Below are 22,664 nucleotides of genomic sequence, written 5' to 3' on the forward strand. Positions count from 1 at the left end.
AAAATGACATCAAGCATATAATATGGGCAGAAATCTGTGACATTTTCAAACCATAAATTCAATTTCAAATTAGACTAATTCAAATTCAGTTTCTGATGGCACAGATTTCTGCCCATAATACAACGCTGCCAGTAAAAACCGCCATAATTGCCATAAGACAAAAATCAGTCAAGTCTGCAATCAGTCTGAAATTGAACTTGAATCCCCTCGAGTTGTGCTTATTGAGAGACTCATACAGACTGATGACAACATGTTGGCAATCTGTTTGCATTTATAAATTAAACAGCAAGTATTTGCAAACTTTCAACAATCTGTCAGAGAGTTATTTCAGTCAGTCCAAGAGAATATGAGAACAACATAGGTAACTATCACTGAAGAATTCATAGTAAGACCAGTGGTCATCCTGAGGCATCTTAATTGGCGCCATTAAAAACTAAGGAGCAGCGTTGCTCCTTCTCAGCCACTGCTTGTCCAACTCTGGAACAACTCTGGTCTAAGTTATAATTAAACTAATTTAAGTGACTGAATTGTATCACAATACATTATGCTGCTAACAAAGCTTTGTCTCTTTGAGAGCATATGCACAAGCTAATGTGTGCTAATGTAAAGCTAGCCAAGAACGGAGACTGATGCTCAAGCCCAGTGCACGCTGACCCCAGCCCTGAACTTCAACAGACAACAGGGATGTGCAGTCTTCCAGAATAGTAGTGTTTCTATTTCTATTTCTACATGTTTCTACAGTAGAACATTGAGGTGATTACCTTGGAGTCTTTTTTGGCCCATTTTCAACTTCTCTTTGTGTATCTGATGTAACTGACCAAGCCTGCAAAATTACTTTTACACACATGCGTGTGCAACAGACAAAACACAACATCAAGATGGTGGGGATTGGAGGATTGTGTTATTTACCTGGTAGAGGGGAGTTTTTAACACATCATATAGCAAACATTTACTTCAATCTAAAGGGGTTAGACAGGTTAGTAGTGAATATTCCACCAATATAGGTAAAAAGTTTTTGCAACATGAACAATATGGCAAACGGTCCCATTGTTTTCCCCTTTTCAACACAAGCTGACAAGCCTGCAGTTCCATTTTACTGGTTCCCAGATTGCTCTTCTCATCAAAACACTGTTGCTGTCCAAAGAATAACAGGTTCCAACTTTCTTATAACAAAGACTGGTTTCTGGCACAGAACCACAGAATGTGTGCTCCAAAACTAGGAGCCACTGATTTTCTTCTGACAGAACTTAGTTCTGCACTGCTCAAAGTTCTGCTCTGAAACTTGTTGAAAAGTGTGTGTGTCAACATGTTGGTGGTGGAAAATAAGTAAAGAAAAGAACCATCAGTTTGGTTCTTAAATGTTCTTTTTATTTCTTTGACGCAATCTGATTCTGCAGTGGGATAAATCTCACTGATACCTGAGCTACTAAACCTTACTGTTCGAGCTTTGATTTGATGTGTAAAACTGAACAGCAAAAACTGGGTCATTGAGCAGGGGGTGAAGGCACACAATTTGGCTATGAGAAGTTGAGAACTCGTATAAATAATGTGTGTGACACTGCAGCATAGTAGACCATTCCCTCTCCAGTCGTCAGCACAGGAGAGCTGTTGGCATTGAATGATTTAAGCACAGATAGCTGCCTTCCAGTGGCCTAGATGTTGGTCTCCATCTACTGTAGTTACACGGCTGTGTTGATTTCCAGCAAAACTAAGGAAGGCACATCTGATAAGGTTGATTTAACCTCTGCTGGGGGTTTAAAGGCAGTCGCCTGCTGGGTTATACAACCAAAAGGAAACAGGAGCTGCTTTGCAAGCGAAAAGTGCAAAGCACTCCTCTTTCCAACAGCACACACATACACACATTTGAGTGGTACTGTTAGGCAGGCAGGTCCCACATACACAATTATATAACACAAGACGATTTAAACAAATGAGTCAAAATATCTGATGAAGCTTAGAATAAACTGAAATACCCTGACTGTTCTATACCACTGGGTAAAGACACAATCATACATGGATGATTTAATATGTGTGACCCACATTCTGAACTGGTGCAATGCTCCATTTCACCTCTCCGAGTGTCAGTACAGAGGATATTCATTTACTGCAACAGGCCACATCAGCACATTTAGGAAGCATCTGCCCCTCACAGTGGAGCCATGATACTGCATTGTGGCATCTTCTCACTTGTCACTGTTGCCGGGGCAACCTATACAGGGAGGCTGATCTCTTTCCAGTTCTACTCTTGAGTCTGTGAGATCCTCGACAGCTGTGCACCACTAACATGAGAGCACCTCACCCTGTGAACCATCCCAAGCATATTTCAAGCTGTCTAAATAGAGGACATGATGATGCCCATCCCCCTGCTCCAGTCTGCTGCTGCCTGGGTGGCGCTGAAATGGCCCAGCTGTGAACATGCCGTCCCAGCTACGCTCTGCCTGGTTCATGTCCCATCCCCTCCCTCCCACATTTTGTAACCTCTGCTATGGCCCCTGGCAGTGGCAACCCTGATCCGCCAGTCTAAGTGCATCTATACATGGCTGTTGCCATGCAGGCCACCACCAATAGTGGTGGAGGGCATATCAAGATGTAGCAAAGCTGTGTGCCCCAAAAGGGGGAAGGGCAAGGTGATAGAAGACAATAAGCAGTAGAAAGCGAGGCCAGTGATGCAATGCTGAACGCAAACCTCCAAAGGCAGTTTGCAGAAAGGGTTATGGTGCAGTTCAACAAGGATGAGCTGTGATGTCTGAAGCACACAAACTCACACCATGAGAGACTCATCACTTGCACAGCACATGTAGCAAGGTTCCTGGTCATATTTTATTTAACGCCTGGAATGAAGTTCAGGCAATTTGAAGGTAACTGCCAAATTCCCTTGTTTGGTGGACAGCACAGTATCTTATTTGAAATTAAATAACTGCATTTCAAAACTGCAGTATTCTGCAGGTTCATCACATGCAAACTGGTCTGCCTTGCATTTGCTTTAGTTTCAGCTGATTCTTAACTTAAGTATATCTAAGGAAGTATATCTATGCATGTTCTTTCATAGGATGGAGCCTATCCCAGCTGTCTTAGGGCGAGAGGCAGGCTACACCCTGTACAGGTCGCCAGTTGCAGGGCTAACACATAGACACCAACAACACTTTGCCCTCACATTCGCACCTATGGGCAATTTAGAGTTTCCAGTTAACCTATTCCCACTAACTGCATGTCTTTGGACTGTGGAAGGAAGCCAGAGTACCCGGAGAGAACCCACGCAATTAAACCTATTTACAACAATTTGAAAAGGTGTGTTTTTTAAACTTCAAAACAATAGCAATTGAAAGGCTTTCTTTACTGACATATTGATGCCAAGCTCATCTTTGGTCCATGATTTTTTCTCTATTACATATATATGTTATTTATGTTATGTGTTTCTCACTCACCAAATGTTAAATTTTGATTTTTTTAACTCAAGAAAATTGAAGGTGATTGCACATTGATATGGGACATGTGATACACCATTTTATCATTTCAAACATTGTTGTTGACCAGATGCTGATCTTCATTTTTTTTTTTTAAACTACTTCCTTGCGATGAAATTAAAGGAAGAATTGAGGTAGTCTGAGAATGTTATAGAGACTGTAGTTCAACTCAGATGTCAGCTCCACAGAGACCTCCAGGAGGTTGTGGAAGTAGGGCAGCAGCAGCCTGAGGTGAAAGAAGTGGGAACTAGAGTGCTGATCTTTGTCTGGAAACGTCGAAAAGACTGTGGTTTACAGTTGAAAAGTTATCAGAAAAGCGCAAAGGAAATAATTGATACTCAATTTCCAAAAAAGTTGTTTTTGCAAGTCAGTTAAATCCCACATATAAATAAAAATAATACAAAAAGAACATATCTAATGTTGTGACTTGCAACCATGTTGGCATTTAAAAAAATACTGCATTTTAACACACATATCAGTAAAATTCAAGAAATGTTGCAATACACTTGGTGAAATATACACAAATAATAAGATCAGTTAATTACACGACTGGATATAGAAAAAAGCAGCAGATAACAATAGGGAGAGAATTATCACTTTTCATAGATGGTATGTTTCCAAACTGTTCAGCAATTTTTGAAATCATTATAATTTCAGAAAAATAAGCCATGCTAATGTAATATCTTAAAGGACTGAAAGAATCCTAAAATGACAATGTGAGTGACTCATCTTTGAGCAGTGAAGCAGCACTGTATTTAATGGTACAGTCACAGGGTGCAAAGCAGTGGCTGCACAGTGAGAAACATGCTGCTGTTATCATATTCAAAATGAGTTTATATCTGGAATAAACTTTCTCAGTTTCAATATGTTGCCTTTGAAATAATAGTTTTCTTTCAAATGTACAGTGGATTGCAAATCACTGGATTCTCTTTATACTTTACATTTTACGCGGTGTTGTGAATAGGCAGATCCAGGAACAGGACCAGACCTTGAAAGGCTCATTTTAATTTCACTCCATTCAAAATCTGCCAACAAACACAAGGTATGTATGCAGTATATGTGGTATTATATGTAGTTTGCTTTTTAGGTTATCTAACATTTGGCTGCTGGTTGCTTATCTACATAATTTCTCTGATGTCACCTTCTTTCCTTTTCATTACATCTCCCTTTGACTGCATTTCTCTTTTTAGTTTGTATAACCAGCCAACAGTAGACACCATGATGTCATTCCGAGTTATTTTCAGCAATAACAGCTTGAAGGTGGAAAATGCTTTCCAAGACATCATCACTGTCAGGTTTTTATGTCATAAATCCCAGGATTAATGGAGTATAAAGCCAGGAGGCCAGATCTGCTTAATCACTGCAACAAGCCATTGGATGAGCGCTAAATGCCTGACATGTGAACAAGTGCTCACCAGTGTGACAGGTGCCATTGGAGGTGGAGTTAGAGCAGGGGCATGGCACACAGGCTTCGGTCAGGGCAGCTCCAGGACTGCGGTAAAAACCAGGCTTGCAGTTCTCACAGTTCAATCCGTGGGTGTTGCCCTCGCAGTTCAGACACACTCCTGAAAGGTAGAACAAAGGTCACAAGATTAGCTGTTATTCTTTCTTGATCTGCTTATGACAGAAAACGAAAGTAGTTGGTTATATAACAATGTAATCTGATGACATTTTAAAAATCTAAAGCAAAGTTTTTTAAGACCTTTTTAAGACACTCAACAAATGTGAGTTACACTCTCAGTCGGAGGAACTCTCATTTATACAGTTTTAAATATAAAGCAATACTCAGATTGGTGCCTTCCTATATATGTTCCCTGTTTGCAATGCAACATGCTGGTAATTTCTCCATCCACAAGGTTACTTGTTGCTTTCTGTTGTACTTGCATGAACTGAACTTGGCAAAAAGAGCTTTTGTGCAGAATGACTGGAAAATGACAGAATTCATTTCATCAAGTGCTTTAAAGCAAAACTAAGAATCCTTCAGACCAATTCCAAAACATGAAATGGTTTCAATTTTAATTGAATATTAAATTAATTAATTAATTTGTTTGTGTGTGTTGTTATGGCGTGTGTTTTATTGTATAATTTTTGTAATTGTGAGATAGTTGCTGGTGGCATCTTGGCCAGGTATCCCTTAAAAAGAGTTCTTTAATCTCAATAAATGTTAATTACAAAAAATTAACACAGAACCATACTAAAATCTTTTATTATATTTGGGTTTTCATAAACAAGCAACTACTAGTGCAAAACAATGCAAAAAGTCTTGAAGCAGAGTGTATTTGATGTTTTTGTTAATACATAGCAGTAAAATGTCTTTGGATTCTGGACTGGTGGTCAGACAAAAAAATACATATTTTTTAATAGTTTTCACTGTTTACCATCAGGGTGAGGAGTAAGAGTCATGATTCCTATTTTTTTAAACATACCATCAAACCATTATTCGCTCTTACAGGAACCTCATTTAATGTCTATCAGGAAATAGCCAAATAATCTATTAGAGCTTCCTTGGGTTGACATACTTAACCACATTCTAAAACATATCAAATGGCTGTGAGGACAAAGCAACAACTATGCTGAGACCGCTTAAGGTAACAGTTGCAATTTCACCAAATGTGCAGCTAATATTGCTGAACGCCAACTAGCATGCTAATATCGCTGAACTGCGAGCTACCAAACAGACAGTAAACCCTGTTTGAAGTTGATTCCATGACCTAATTCATCAAAACTCTTGGATGTGATCTGGCTATTGGAACTCACTGGCTAGCCTATTGCCATTTAGAGTTTTAAGTAATATAATGTAATAGCGAAATGGTGAATTTGGTTTAAGGTTTAAGATAATCTGGCACATTGCAAAGCAATCACCTTGCACTACATGCAGGCAGCCAGGTGGGCCAAAGAGAAATACTTTTAGAATGCTTTGAGCATGTTAACAGGAATGGATTTTTAACTTTCATGTTACTATATATACTTAATCATTCAATAAAAACCACAGCTCACTTCAGGATGAAGTATGTCGAGGTTATATTGAACTCCAAGGTAACATCCTGGCCTGTTACAACATACCAATCCTGGATTTACCAATTGCTTTAATGTAATCGCATTATATTTATTAGGCTTGCAATATATCCAAATCAGTCTAATAGATGCCAGGGTTAACAGGACACCGGTAGAAAATACAGGTACTGGGGAACTTGTTTTAGTCTTTCTTTTAGGATGCCTGGGTCGTTGACCCAGGGTTTTGAATTTATTATATTATTTATCATTTCTAATCTTGGGTTTCTTTGTTAGAGTTCTCTTTTATGGTTTATGTCTCTGTGCATCCTTAGTTGCTGTCTCCCCTGTCTGTGATATCCCCATGTCCAGTCAGTGTCTGTGTCTGTCCTGGTCCCACGTCTCTGTTCCCTCTGTTGTAGTGCCTGCGTGTGAGTCTGTGTCTTTAGTTCAGTCTGTGTTATGTTTCCTGTTTTATTTTGAAGGTCCATGTCTGATGTTAATGTATCTGGTTTCGCTTCCCCTTGTCTCGTTAGGCCTGATTTGCCCCAGCTGTGTTTCCCTCCTGTTACCCATTCCCTGATTGCTCCCTCTGTGTATTTAAGCCCTGTGTTTCTCTGTGTCCGTGTTGTGATCTACCCTCATTTATGCTGTGTGTTCTGGCTGCCTGCTTATGTAAGTTCATTTGGATTTTTGTTACGTTTTGCCATCCAGCATTAAAAGCTGAGTTTTGAAATACACTTTTGCCTGCCGTGAGTCTGCACTTTGGGTCCACTACTCCTGCCTGCACACAGCGACACCTGACACTTTCCAGCCTTGTAATACCTGCAAGTCTCTTTTAGGCAGCTAAATAAAATCCAGGATGCTATGCCTGAAAAGGTGGGTACAGCTTTATTGCTCACCTATAGAACTTTCTTTCCCAAATAGGAAGCATTTCAGAAGTAGATGATTTAAAAAAACAAAAAATATTTTTGCACTCTGCAAAAATGTTAATAATGTTACAAAGGCTGTGCAACTGCACCTTTAACACACCAACCAAGAAACAAGTTTTATTTATTTATATATAAATAGATCAGTCATGTCGACAGATATGATTAGGACAGATATGACTGATAGGTGTGGATGTGGGATTAATACAGTTTTTAGACTACATAAAGAAAGTGCAGTTGTTTTGAATGTTCAGTGAGACCAGGGAAGGACTGCATAAATACCAGTTCATTTGCATGTTGTGTTTACCTCTTCACTACAACATGCTCTGTCTTTCAACTTTACTCTCCTTCGTACCTTTTATTTTCATTTAATGTTTATCTACAGATAACATTTAAATTTTACTGAAAACATATAAAGCAGGCTTTAAAACACTTGTTGGAAATACTTAATGTGGGTTGTTGCATTCAAGGAGATGTCCATGCTAATTCTCACTTTAGCATAACTGCATATTTTTCACCTTTTTTTTTTTTTTTTTTTTTTTTTTTAAATTTAAAGAATTTTCAAAACATACTCTTTGCTTCAGTGCTTTATTTAAGAAAAAGAATCCCAGATTAAAGGCATTGTTATTCTTGTAAATATCTGTGACGGCAATCACCACTATTGTGCTGTTTGGAGTTGAGCTTCGATGTTTGTTTGAACTGTTTTGCCTCTATGAGCTCTGACAAAGGTTATGTAGATGTGACTCAGTCTGCCTACAGGCTTATGCCATATCGTTGTGTAACCAGGATTTCAGCCATCACCACACAGAGGTTAAATTACTGTTTAAAGAAGAAGACAGAAAAGTGAATATCTAAATGCAACGACAGCTTGTTTTCAGTTCAGAGACACCAATTTATAAGCAGAATTTAATATGTTAAAGTATTATGAAATTTGAATGTATGTTTTAAGGTTCAGAGAGAGAGATTCTAGTGAAACATCATCTTGTTTACTTATCCCTGCATTAGATACTTTTAAGGTTGAAAATAATGTGTTTATGAGACAGTGTTTGGGATACTGCCTAATTTGCATTTGTGCAAGGAGTTCCTGTGTGAGCAGCCTTAGGGAGAAGCCACAATCGCTCTTTAAAGGGAGCTGTCAAACCTGAGCTATGGCAATCCATAGCACTATGAACACTGAGCCCAAGTGAAGGCTAAAGAGCTCCATCTGCGCCTGCATTATAATGCAAAGACATATGCCGTCTAAAACTGCTACACACATGCCCCACCCACACACACTGCCCCCTGTGCAGTTCCTCCTTTTCGGGGTTGTCACTAGCCAGTGATTTCTAAGTCTCAAGGCCTGACTGCTGGGAAGCGAGCAGCAATCCTCCTTTACATTTGAAGAAGGTGCAAACTCTCAAGAACACAAACCGAACTGGAATTGCACCCTAGTGTTTAACTTGCTTCTCGGGTTGCTGAGACCACAGACTACAGCAAATATTTACTTCAAGGAAGTAAAGTGGGGGAGTTTTGTGCTGCCAAAGATTAATTAAACTCGGCATTAGACTGTTCTCTGGGTATGCGATCAAGGTGTTACTGTAACCTGGACAAAGCCAACATTTGAATTTAAAGAGTTTTGAGTATTTAATCAGCAAAGACTGGACAATTTGCACTGCCTTTCTTATGCAATGCCAATGAACAAAACAGTGCATGTTGAAAACGCTGCTTCTTTCATTCCAAGCTCTAACAGATTGGTGTTGTCCATGTCAGGGTTCTCAAGAAAAAGCCCAATGCAAAAGCATCCAACTGAAATTGACTGACAGTCAACTTTGGGATTTGCTTGTCTTCGCCTTGCTCAAGGACACTTTGACCCTACAACTAGTAGGTGTAGCTGATCAGTGTTTAAGCTTCAACTCTATTACCTGGAGTCTCTGAGCTGGACTTGTTCGCTGCCTTTTGGAGCGTTTCAATTGAATCATCTGACAAATAACACAAGCTGGTGTATGCTACAGACCGCCAAAGAAGTCTGCGCCTTTATTGAGTGAAATTGTAGTTGCTAGCAATAACATTGCTCCAACACAGTTTACTACTGGCTCTGAAAATCCACTCTGACAGCCAAAAACCAACGAGTGATGTCATGAATTTGGGGTTAAACCATCACAAGATTTATATACATAAATATCAGTTCCATTTACAAATACAGGTTATCTGTTGTCATTATTAGTAGTAGTCAGTACTGGTATCATAAAAAAAATATATTTTGTTTTTATGATGATTATAATTTTAAGTGAAGTTTCCATGTAAAATGAAGTAGGATAAAAAGCAGAGAGTAAAAGTTGTCCTCTAAAATGAAGCTGATTGTTTTCTTGGACTTTATTTATTGAGAAAAATGATAAAAAAAAAAAAAAAAATCAGTCTCTGATAACAAATTACTTCAAAAAGGAAAGTGCTTCCAAATAATATTTATTGGAGTCAGTTTGTCTAAACAAAAGCTCTTATTTTGGAATCAGATTGTGCGGATTTGCAGGATTTTCTGTTTACAAGGCAGATGCTTTCACTAACTAAGCTACTGTGGCTCTTCACAGCTGACTCAGACAATCCTGAATAATGAAAAATTACAAAACAAAATAGGTTAGGTTTTAGTGACAATGAAAATGAGATCATTGAACTGCAGCGTTTGTCCTCAGCTGACTCACCGGACTGCGGATGGCAGTAGTTGGTGTGGTTGTTACACTGGCAAGGCCGACAGCCAGTGCTACTGAAGTCGAAGAAACCCGGGTAGCAGTCATCACACTTCGGTCCATACACTCCTGATTTGCACACACATGTCCCTGAACTGTGGGGGCAGAACAGAAGACAAAAATCAATACCCAGTGGATCAAATACAGTCGCAGAAAGCATTTCAGTGGACCATAACACCATGGCAGCATGTCAATGAGGTACTCTGTGTGTGTGTCTGTGTGTTTGGTTTTAACAAAAGGTTTCCCTCCACGCCTTGATTAATTACATGAGGTGATTTATTAGTGGCAAATGTGGTAAGAAATCATGTAAAGTAATTATATACTGGACAAAGCTATGTGGTGCTGCTGAGTAGCATATAAAGCCGGATTACAAACAAAGGTAGCTTATTAGTGGACCTCCCAGCATGCACTTTTTTGAGAGTGGTTACCTTTGATGAAAAATACACATTGTGCAAATGTATATTTATTACATACAAAGGTAGCATAAATCAAGGTTCACGGTTCTATTTCTTGAATGCTGAAAACAAGCAACTCTTAAGCAGCTCTTATGTTTAAAAATATTAACAGCAGACATTTGAGATGTTTTAAAGAATACTGTGATCTTTGTCTGTCAGGTTATGAAACGTCAGAGCATCGAGAATCAAGGCTTTTATTGGCCACATTTTCTTTACATAACTGAGAATGATTGCTTTCAGCTGAGAAAATCTCATTGTATAAAACATCTCCAAGAATCCTCCAGCAAACTTAAATCCAATTACATCTGAGTTCTTCAGCCATAACACACTCGCAACTGAGTTATTTCACATGATAATGTGTCTTTCATAGATCAGACCTTTGCTCTCATTATGCTGTGTTAAAAATAGCAAATGCTCATTAATACAGTGTGAGTGTCAAGAAGAGATTTTGTTTTTCTCTCACATCCACCGCTCACTGGAGGTAAATTCCTTGGAAGAGAACAATGCTAAATCGAGCCTGATCAGCTCTTAAACCCAGACAATGGACTCAAAAATGTAATCTTGGGACAATGACTTCAAAACAATTGAAGCAAATCACAAGTGACTCGAAGCACTTTCCATGAATGTGTGCGTGGGTCTTCATACAAACAAGGCTTTGTTAAAACAACTGCACTTAATGCAAATGAAGAGGCCCATAGCGATGCTTAGTGAGGCGTGGGCACTGTTGAAGACGAGGCTGGGAGATCAACAGTCCTCGATCCTCTGGCTACAACACACACACAAACATCAGGCACTAACAAAAAGTATCAGCGTGATACATCATGACCCTAATACAAGCAAGTGAAAGATATAATGTCCAGCTGCCAAAGGAAAAAATAAAAACACGATACAAAAAAACAGATTTATTTAAAATTGCCATTTATTACTAAACAGAAAGATACTTTGCTCATCAAAAAATGACAGAAAATGTAAAGGGATTTGTTTTTACAATAGCCAAATTATTTGTGTTAGATTAGATTACGTTCATTGCCATTCTAAACAAAAAAAAGTTCATTTTTTTTTTCTTTAAGTGATTATAAACGAGTGTGTGGGGCTTATAGAAACTAGACTTTTGAAAACTGATTCAACATGAATTTTGTGAACCTGGAAAACTAACTAAACTAAAACACAAATTATTGGGGCAATATTATTTGTCTGTCTTTATCTGTTAGTTTGGTCAAACTTTTAGCTTGCAACTTTCCTGATGAGTCAGCGATGTGTGTTTGTAATCGAGATTCTACTTTGGCAAAATCAGCATGTGGTCAGAGAGCGAGGATACGCCTAATATGGTCATCTTAAGAATACCCCGTGTTTACACCTTCTGTTTGTGAGAAGCAGGTAATATGAAAACTGCTTGTAAAGTTAGGGGGGTAGGAGCTAGAGTTTTGTTTTTAAATGTGCTGAAACTTCCATATTTTATTGAGAAGAAAACAACTTGTAATGTTCTATCATTCAACTCTAACATTCACTCTGCATCAGGATCTGCGGTTGAGTGTACTTGAAAGCTGACTTTTGATCAAATGTGCAGCATCCCAGTAAGGCCAGATGGTCCACTGGCTTTGATTCCTTACTTTTCCTTGTATAAAATAATAATAATAATAATAATAATAATGGATACTTTATTGATCCCCATGGGGAAATTACTTGTTTTTTCTCTGCATTTGACCCATTCACTCAGTGAAGCAGTGGGCAGCCCACTAAGCAGGCGCCCGGGGAGCAGTGTGTAGGGACGGTACCTTGCTCAGGGGTACCTCAGGGTAGCCGTTAAGTGGATTCGAACCGCCGACCTTCCGATCATGGGGCGACCACTTTACCTACTGAGCTATCCCTGAAATACAACCTTTCACCTTTGGCTAATTATACATGTGTATTTCTCTAAGAGGAAAAAATAAAAGAAAGATGTCAAACAAAAAACACTATACAGCATGCAGCTGCCTGAAATGAACACTAAAACATTTTTTAAGTATGCTATAATAAATAGCCATCTGTACAGTAATAAATACTACAAGGGACATCAGCTGGAAAATCAGCTAAACTAACATGATGCATTTTTCCTTTAAAGCACCGACATGTTTCTGCTCCAGCTGCCTGGCAGTCAGTCACACACTGACCTGTGGCAATGCAATGCAATCTGTCATCAGTTTCTAGTGATCCTTCCTCTGTGTGGAGCTCTAAATAAAGACTCATTTACTAAGAGCTGTGCTGTCTTAGGTGCAGCCTGCAAATCCAACAGGCCCTGTGTTGCTTTGTCTCTCCTTTTAAAATACCTCTAATTCGGCGTTTTTCCTTTGGGGATCTTTTGTGGAATAACTACAACAGGTCTGAAAACCTCCAGGCCTTTATAAAGAGTTTTAACTTGGCTGGAAATTTAAATAAAGCTTTCAACAGACAAACTGTAATGCCAAAATATAATACTTCAATTTAAAGGTAATAGCCTATAGTCCCTGAAAATCGGTTTATAAAACATGTGGATAAAATAAAACCCAGCCTTCCCCCTAGATGGGTTCTACCAGAGGTTGATTCGTTCTGCTGTTATTTCTGCCCATTTAAAAGAAATAATTAAATTTAAATACATTCCTGGAGGGTTCTCTTGGGTGCTAAAAACTTTGATTGTGCCCACATTTTAGTATATAGGAAATGCTCTGCCCAAAAGAGTTCTGCTGGATTCAAATCATTACTTTTGGATCATGATCACACCAAAATAATCCTCTGCTACAAACTGGGAGTCTTGCCATCAGCCAGTGTTTTGGCAGACTCTCAGTGCTGCTGTTCATAAATGTCATATCCCTGCTACCTTCACATATTCAGCTCATTTCAACACACTTCCTCCTCCTTGCTTTAGTGCTGGGACTTCTCAGTTAATATGGTAGTCCTGGCCTGACTGATGTTAAACATCCTGGATCCTGTCAGAGGCAAATAAATATGTCACCAGTGACTGATTTATAATCAGAAAGCTTCTTCTTGCAAAGTTTATTCTTGTATTTCCCTCTTTTGACTGATAAAGGCCACCATTATGCAATGCCCCTTACACTGTCAGAACTGTCACATAAATTCTGATTTAACCTCAAACACTTTGCATGGTGTAACATACAGAGGACAGCAGATTTGATCTGATCTGTATTACTGTGGCTCATTCTATACTCCTACTGTTGCAACTATGTTTCCAATGATTCCTAGCAAGAGCTTTCTAATTCATATAACAATCGTCTGGTGATTAATGGTGAAAATGTGTTAGGATAACAGGATAAAACAAGTGTCAACATTTTGGTTACAGTTAACACAGAATTCTACACTGTGGTCTATATTTTGATCACAATCTTTCTGAAGTGGTTATTCTGAAGAGTTATCTTATCTTAATGCAGCTTTACTAATGACTTTACATTGACGTGGTATTGCACAGCGATGCAGCCCGTCTGTTTGTCTACTGTAGCTTCATCTAATCTATAGGAACTCATAGGTTTGAACTAGGCTTTAAATGTTTACGTTGCGTCTCAGTGGTCCTGCTTGTGAGATTATGAAGACCCTCTCTTTGTCTTCTGTGGCCAGAAGGAGGGGGTTTGTTATTGTTTTGATGTAGTTTCATGGCCCCGTGCTGGCCAAGCTGCTCTGCGTCAGATCTGTGTGTTAAGTAGGTCAGTATAACATAAGCGACAAAGCTTAACCCCATTCTGCTGCTGCTGCCACGCCAGCGCTGCCCCATTGGCTGCTCCTGTGTTGGATCAGGCCAAATGTCCTCTCTGTAACGGGGACGTTGACAGTTCAGTTAGCCACAAGGTTCAGTAAAAATAAACAAGGAAGTACACTAAGCAGGTTTAGTTGCTTTTCTGGTTGAGCAGTGAAATGCTCAAAGGGTGTGTTAACCAAAAGCAGAGCCAGATCTCCCTTTGCCGTCTTAGCCTTTCATCTGTATGAACGTGTCCAAATATTCCATGTTATAGCAGGGCTTAGCGCGTCTGGTTTTACGTTCACTTCCCACGATCATGAAAACAAAACAAAAACAAGGGGGAAGAAAAGGTTCTCTTTTTTTAATGTAACATGCTCACATTTTTCTAGCACTTGGCAAAGTCATCTAGACTACAAGTCATATTTAACCATCGTTTATTTAGCACTTAATTCAATTTTAGCACTCTATCTACCTCAAACCAAAGCCAATTTACATTCTCCAATTAACTTAAGATGACCATGTCTTTAAACGCTTGGAGGAAGCAGGAATGCCTGAGGTACTAAAACCACAAAACAAAGATCACTAACAGGCTCTTGTTTTGTCTTGTAAATTTGGGGCACCCCATCACTTGCCTGTATAGCAGCTCCTCTCCTTACAAGCCCAAACTCACTCAGTATTTAGTTTAGTCTGTGCTAAGATCATTGAATCAGCAGGATCTACACAGGGGGAGCAGAACAGCTTTAATGATTGCAGGGTTCCTTTTTTGGGAATCTCTAATGGTTTCTCACCCCAGTCATCTTCTGCAGTGCCCTGAGGTCTCGATTGGAAGTCAGCACTCCTAAGCTTTCTGTCTAGCTAACAGACAGGTCAACACAGGCACGCAAACCTGCTGTTGCATGTGTTTTCTTATTGGCACTCAAACAACCTGCAGTAGAGCTGCCGGGTAGCAGGGACTAGCAGCTGCCCTTATGAGGGGGGATTACACTCAGAAACTATCCTGTGCCTAACTACTGACTTTACAGACGCAATATTCTGCTTTTCAGGGTTTTCCTTAAATATTTTATACACCTTTTTGTGCATTCAACAGGTCAGCAAAGTGCAAAGGGAGTTCTTCTCTCCTCCAGTAAAGCCTGCTGCTGAACTCTCTCAAATTTCATGCTGACAACCTAGGCTTTTCCCCTGCTACTTATCAAGGTCACCATGTAAAGTTAGGCATGCTCTCAAACACAGAAAAAGCAGCTGCCTCAAAGGCCACCATTTTTAATTTACTAGCTACAGTCACTTTTGCTAAGTTTAAATCTAAAAATGTGTAAAGAAAATTGAATACCCATTGGACTGAGCCAGCTTAAAACTGCAATATGTGAAGAATACTATGGTTGCAATGAAATTCATCTCTCAAATGGTAATACCATTATAGGAAAACATTATTTGTGTACCTAATTAAATTAGCTAAAGGATTCTTTAAAGACATTTTAACCAAAACTTTCAATGTGCATTACCTTTAAGCCTTTAAGCTACCTGATATAAAACACTGAATAAATGTAGTCCGGAAAAAGACTTTTGCATTTTCTGCGTCATTTCTAATAATACTGTTCGCCACTGAAATATCACAATCGGTGCAGAGTAATGCTAGATGAACAGCAAAAATGCCTCCAGTGACCTGACATAGACACAGAAACATCTGTAGCCAAAATCAATATTTCATTACAGACTGTGGTGCTTTTTGACACAGTAATGGTAAAAAAAAAAAAAAAAAAAAATCCTTATAGACATTGCCCACAGGATCTGACCCACATACACTACTGACTCTTGTGTTCTGACAGATGCAAGATGATATTAAAGCTCTTTTGTCAAAGACTGGCCTGACCTAACCCAACAAACTGGGTAACAGTGTGTGTCCACTTTACATCACATGATTTGCAGACAGACAGAATGCAAGATCATGAGAGAGCAAAAGAGGGGAATCTCATTAAGGTTGTTAAGAAGACTGAGCAAGGACAGAGTTACAAATGTCACTCGGCTTTAAACAGTCGCCAGCCCTGAGAGAATTCTATTAGAGTGGGTAATAGAGAAGCTTAGTGTCCTAGGACAAGGTCAGTAATGATCACATATTTATATGTCCGCATACAACAGCTGCTGGTGAGTTATTTAGTTAATATTAACATAAACAGGTTTGACAAGTTCCTCATTCTCACACAGCAAAGCACAGACTGCTATCCAGTACCGTACAGTGCTTAAAACAGTTATTTCCTTTATTTCTTTGTGTTCAAAAGGGGAAGGAAATCTAGCTAAACAGTTATTATTTAAACTAGTATAAGTCCAAAATTTCACTATTGGTGAATAGTGAAATGCATACCGAAATACCTGTGAAACACATTTGTATTTGCTAGACTACCTAGCTAATAACTGATAAGGTAATAATATCAGCTGAAAATATTGTTTAACTGATCAGTCAGGCTCAAACTGAAATTAACATGGTCCTATTAACACTAAAGAGGACCTATTCTGCTCCATATTTAGGTTTGGTTTATTCATGGGTCAAAATAACTGCCACTGCCATAAGAGAGCAGAGAGCAGGAGGGTGGAGTATTCAGTGTGCAATGGTATTTAGGGAAGTGATAAATCAATTCACATGAACGTCACAAAGGTTTAAAAAGCAGAACACTTCCCTGAAACAAGATGCACATCATCCTCATTACTTCTTCACAGCTGTAGATTTCCAGTAAAAATAAAAATAAGGAAATACTTTCTTAAGTAAGCACTATTCTACTAAACTACTGAAGGCAACCACCTATGTTACTATAGAATAATCCCATCTTGTAGTGGGTCTTAGTTAGGGATGGGTATTGTTTAGGTTTTATCCGATACCGGTGCCAAACTGGTACTTTTGAAATGGTGCCGGTGCTTAAACGGTGCTCGAACCGGTGCTTAAAGAATGGAGAACAAACTTTGTCCAAAAACCTCTTATGTTTTTATTTTTAGCAGTCTCTTTTTTCTACAGAATGTTAATCATTAGCTTTTTCTGTTGATACAATATACCTCCTTTGGTTGGAACTGGTGCTACACTGGCAGGGCTAGGGCCAGGACTCTCCTCTTCGGGTTAATGGGGGATGTTGCTAACTCCGGGTCCGATAACAGGCATCACACCCGCAGTAGATGTGCTCGGTGTGAGATCTTGCAGCAAGCTATCAAATACGGTGCATTTCTCGGCTTTTAAAAAAACGCTATGCGTCGCCAGGTGTTTCATCAGATTCGAGGTGTTACCTACTTTGCGCAGTATCACCTTAAAGCACTTGTTGCAGGCTGCTGAGTTTGCATCTTTTGCTGTGAAGTACAGCCAGACTTTTGACCGCTTCACCTTGGGCATTTTTAATCTGTAGCTCTGCTCTAAAAGAACGTACGTGCCTGGGCCCGCTTACTATTCTTGGAAAGTTAAAATGATTGGCTAGAATCCAAAGTGTATGACATCTCAGGGGAAAGAAAAGCACCGAAATAAAGCACCGAAATGTGCGCTGCTTTTCGGTCTGGTTACCACCGTTTATGTCAGAACCGGTGCCATAATGGCGCTGGATATCGGTACCCATCCCTAGTCTTAGTGCAGGACAACAGGTTCCTGTCATTTTAGCTCCTCTGCCTATCAAGCTATCCTGTCTTTAATAAGAAAACTTTGATTGGTTACCCAATCAAACAGGTATTTGTAGCTGTCCTTGAGGTCTACAATGTTACTTTCTGGTAGTTCGATCCCCTCAGTTCTGACTACCTTCCCTCTCTTTGTTGCCATCTGACTACACTTCTCCAATCCAAATGACATTCCAATGTCATAGCTGTATATCCTGGTGGTGTGGATCAGTGAACGGATGTCTTGTTCACTCTTGGCATACAACTTGATGTCATCCATGTACAGGAGGTGTCTGACAATTGCTCCGTTCCGTAGTTGGTATCCGTAGCCAGTTTTGTCGATGATCTCACTGAGGGGGTTCAGGCATAGGCCTGGGGGGCAGTGGGGACAGAGCATCTCCTTGATAGATCCCGCAATTAATGGTGACTTGTGCTATGGGCTTGAAATTGGCCTCTAGTGTGGTATGCCACATCCCTGCTAAGTGCCTGATAAAGGTTCTAAGGGTCCTGTTGATCTTGTACAATTCTAGGCATTCCAGGATCCAGGTGAGGGGCATCTAGTCATAAGCATTCTTGTAATCAATCCAAGCAGTACAGACTGGTCAGTCTGCTCTTGCAGTCGTGGGACGACTGCTCTGTCTACCAGTAGCTGGTGTTTTGCTCCTCTTGTATTCCTGCCTATTCCTTTCTGTGACCCACTCATGTATTGAGCCATGTTCCTATTCATTTTAGCTGCTATGCTATGATGCCTGACAGGAGCGTCCATGTGGTACTGAGGCTGTGACTGAGTCTCATTGGAGTAACCATCTGGAAACCTGTGTGATTATGCAAATCTTTAAATGGCATTTCTAAAGGTTTAGACTTCTGCAGGAAATCCACCTTCTAACTTACATAGTAACCAGAAACTCCTTTACTCCCTACACCAGAACCTTCAATGCCATTCAACTGGCTGGCATTCCTCCTGGCGTGGAATTGCATTTCTAGGGAGGTGCACGTCCAGTGGCGTAACTCGTGACATAATTTACGGCACAGATTTGATGTAGAAGTACAATTCACGTGTAACAGAAACTACTTTTCATAGTTTTGTTCTCCAGTGAGGCAAAGTTTGGGGGTTTTTTCGTTGTTTTTTTTTTTTTGCTTTGTTTGTTTGTTTGTTTTTACAATCTTACCCAGCCCTTAGTTTTGTTATATAGTTTTCATTCATTTGTCATCTTTTATTTTCCCAAACTGTGGCTTAATGTCTTTATATTGAGCATTCACCACACTTAACACTCCTCCTGTGAGCAGAGGTCACATCATTATCAGCAGTTCTGTTGAATGGTGAGTTAATCTACAACCCAAGGCACTAAAAAGTTTGCTTGTGCTGAAAGATTTCCGTTTCCCCATTTTGTGTGCCCACTGCAACTTAGTTAAAGAACACAGATGATCATTTCACACTGAGAACAACTAATGTCATCTCAGGGTAAAGAACAGTCCAAATGCAAAGTACTGGAAGGCACTTTGGCCTCTTTTTATCCAACCCGACTTCCTCTTCCTGACATAAGCTACTGCTGTCAATTTATAAATTCATTAGTTTGATCACATGTGACTCTGAGTTTGAGGATAGTGGCAGATATTCATTGAGCAGGGCTTGGGCATGCTTTATTTTCTCTTAGAGGCTATACAAGAAAAAACTGACCTTCCATAAAGTGGTTTCTGCCTCTGTGCAGAAAAATGAAATGAAGTAGATATTCTAGAAAGAAGGTCTTGCTTTTCAATTCTAAGGAACAAATGTGGAATTCTGGCATTTAAATTGAAGTTTTAGAGAACTGAAAATAGGCGCTTTTAAGCATCTGCCTGAGATGTCGTGTCATCTATATTTGGCTAGCCAAACAGATAAATGCACCAGCAAACAAAAACAGTGACTCAGAAATGCAGGGGACATTCTTAAAAACACTCAGCATGTGTATGCAGCATGACAGCACAACCAACAAAAATCTTCTACTTCCACCCCGGCAAATGCCCCAACAGAGGCTCACAGAAGAGCACAGCGTTGAGCACTTGCTGTGGGTCCGGCAGTTACATAATGCTGCTTCACACAGCAAAGCTCAGACTTAGTTGCTCGCTTGGATTTAGGAAACTACAACTGTGTTATAACTAAATGCTGCCATTAAAGCCTATCAGGCTCTCGACAACCGTGCCAGACTTTCTAGACCTTTTAAAAAGTGCTCTAGAGCAATAGTTCTACAGGATTTCTGTGGGTCTTTCAAGGTCGTTTGCAGTTTCTTTTTTTTCCACATGTTTTTGGGTCCAGTATATTTTCAGAGGAATATTTTGTGTTAGTTAAGACACAACACTGACCTATAAATCATTCAATCATAAAAAAGGCAGCTAACCTAGGGGATGAAACAGTGCTGTATCTGCACTTGAAAAATAACTGAGCAAAGACCCAATTAAAGGGAACTTAATTACTAGCAACTTGTCACAAAAACACAATATGTTATCACTTCACAAGCTGAATCTATGAAAAATGCCAAAAATAACAGTTTGACAGACAGTTTTGCACCAACAATGCAATTCCCAAAAAAGCTATTAGCTAAAAACTGTACACAGACATTTTAGGAAGCAGCATTGTTAGTTTCCAACCTTCTAAATATCACATTATGCCAACAACACAGGAACAATATGTTGATGCATAATCACATGCCATGTTTTTGAAATCTTTATGTAGAGAAACAGACATACATAATCTACATAATCTATACATTTTATTCATTGTTAAGTTATGTAGAAGAAACATTAACAATTTACATCTTCCTTAGCAAGGTTTCACCATTTCCCATTTCATATTTAAAAAGAAATAGATTCCAACTCAACAAGTACAGTAAAGGTTTTGGTTTGGTTATACTGACCAATTTTTTTTCCAAACAGCCAAACTCTCTTATTCCTAAGGGTGTAACTTGCTCTGTCACTCTAGTAGAGTTGGCTTGTGAGCTTTCTGCCATTGTCATAGTTGCAAATTATTCCTGCCTGGCCTTAATTAACCCACTGTCAGTCCAAAAGTTTCAGGAAATTTGTATTTTTAACTTTTTTAGGCACAAGCATTTAAGAGTTGTAGTTGAATAGCTTCATTAGCACAGAAAAATGTTCTAATACTATTTTTTTCTTCAGCAGTTCTGGGGCTAAGAGCTTAATTCTTGTGGAAATGCGGCTGTGCATTCTGTTCAGCTCCGAAGAGCAAGCAGACAGTCCTACTTGTGTAAGAAAATTCATCCAACAATATTTTAAGCAACACTTAAAATATCAAACACTTGTTTGATATAAACAAAGTCATATAATCCGCAGTCTTAAGATGTGAAATGTTTAACTGTTTTCAGCCCATTTCCAGTCTTTATGTCAGACTATGTGAAAGAGGGCTCTTAGTGAATCTTCTGACAGAATTAAGTAAATTCTCTAAAATGTTCCAGTTTATATTCTTGCTTTGGTTGAATATGCAACGTTAATGACAGAGAGTAGGAGGAACTTTACAGGTGTGATGAGATGACTGTCAGGAGTGAAACTCATCATGTTCCATGCCTAAAGGTAACTACTCCTCCCCAGCTTCTTGACCAGGTCAGTAATTCCTGAACTAATTCTTTGAAATCTTGGTATAATTTCTGCTGTTATCACTGTGATTTCAGTGAACATGACCACAGCACAGACTGCCTTTACTTCAGCTCATTACTTAATGGGAAAGAAACCTAAAGCAGCAGGCCAGGGGGTCTGAAAGCTGGTTAATCTGGATAAGTTACAATGCTAAGCTCCTGAATGAGGCTAGGCTAGGCCGGGATGGTTATCAGAGGCCAGGCGCTGTGTGAAAGCCCAGAGCCCCAAAATAACCTTCTTGCCTCCACCTTTACCATCATTTGAAAGTGCTGTGCACGCAAAATCTCAATCAGCATGAAAAACACATCCTGTAGTTGCATCACAGGACTCCACCCAGTAGGATTTAGTTCAGGTGAGTAACATGTTTCTCGGGGCATGACAAAACAAATCCTCCACACGCTGCGGACACTGACTCAAGCTTCTAAACAGCAGCTTTCCTTTTCATGGCTAGAGGCAGAAAGTACAGCCGCTATTTTTACCGCATTCCTAACCCACACACGCAGCTTCTTTTCCCAGTCTGTTCTTGTGACTGTAGAAAGGCTGTGTACAAGAGCTGTTATGTGTTCTTTGACTGGATTTGAGAAGTAACCGGGGTGGGTAACATTTTGACATCTTCCAGGAGGCCTGCAGCAAGACAACCTGGATCAATGAGCAGAATAATGATTGCGAATGAACACCGTGTCTGAGCACAGCTGATCCCTTGAACATCTCGGCCCCATCTTTAGAGATAACAAACACTAATTCACAGCAGGCAGTCTGTTCAAGCTTGGTGTGTCACAGCAGTTTTGGAGCTAAAGTTAAGACTCCTTTAAAATGCTGTAGCCAATTTGCAGGTACATTACAAATCAGAGCCTTTGTCCTGATAACCCACTCTATACAAAATGTGTACAGCTGGTCTACATAATAAAAATACCTGAAAGGGTTCATGGAGGCTCAAAGTAAATCTCAGTAGCCTCATAAAGAGGATTTGTTTCAGAGTTTAGATCACAGTGACACAATTAGAATCTTAGATAGTGCTTCTCTACTCAACCTCAGCAATCAAAACGCTTCATACAACATGTCTTATTCACCCATTTACACCAGTTCATACAAGCACTTTTTTCTGTCCAACATTCAGTCTGATGGATGTGTCAGAGGGCAATTTGCAATATCTTGGCCAA

General features: G+C 39.5%; 1 protein-coding gene across 1 annotated transcript in view; it reads right to left on the reverse strand.

Moving 5' to 3' along the window:
• LOC146620887 (multiple epidermal growth factor-like domains protein 9) overlaps window positions 1-22,664 on the reverse strand; it is a 40,479-nt gene that overhangs the window by 3,776 nt on the left and 14,039 nt on the right. The window contains exons 3-4 of the mRNA XM_085367119.1: window positions 10,060-10,199; window positions 4,880-5,029 (exon numbers count right to left, since the gene is read on the reverse strand). Of these exons, the coding sequence (XP_085223245.1) occupies window positions 4,880-5,029; window positions 10,060-10,199 (290 nt within the window). The remainder of the gene's footprint in view (window positions 1-4,879; window positions 5,030-10,059; window positions 10,200-22,664) is intronic.

This window comes from Diplotaxodon limnothrissa, linkage group LG12 (assembly GCF_057381915.1).
Source record: "Diplotaxodon limnothrissa isolate DT_005_m linkage group LG12, D_limnothrissa_male_GT1.1, whole genome shotgun sequence".
Classification (NCBI taxonomy): Eukaryota; Metazoa; Chordata; class Actinopteri; order Cichliformes; family Cichlidae; genus Diplotaxodon; species Diplotaxodon limnothrissa.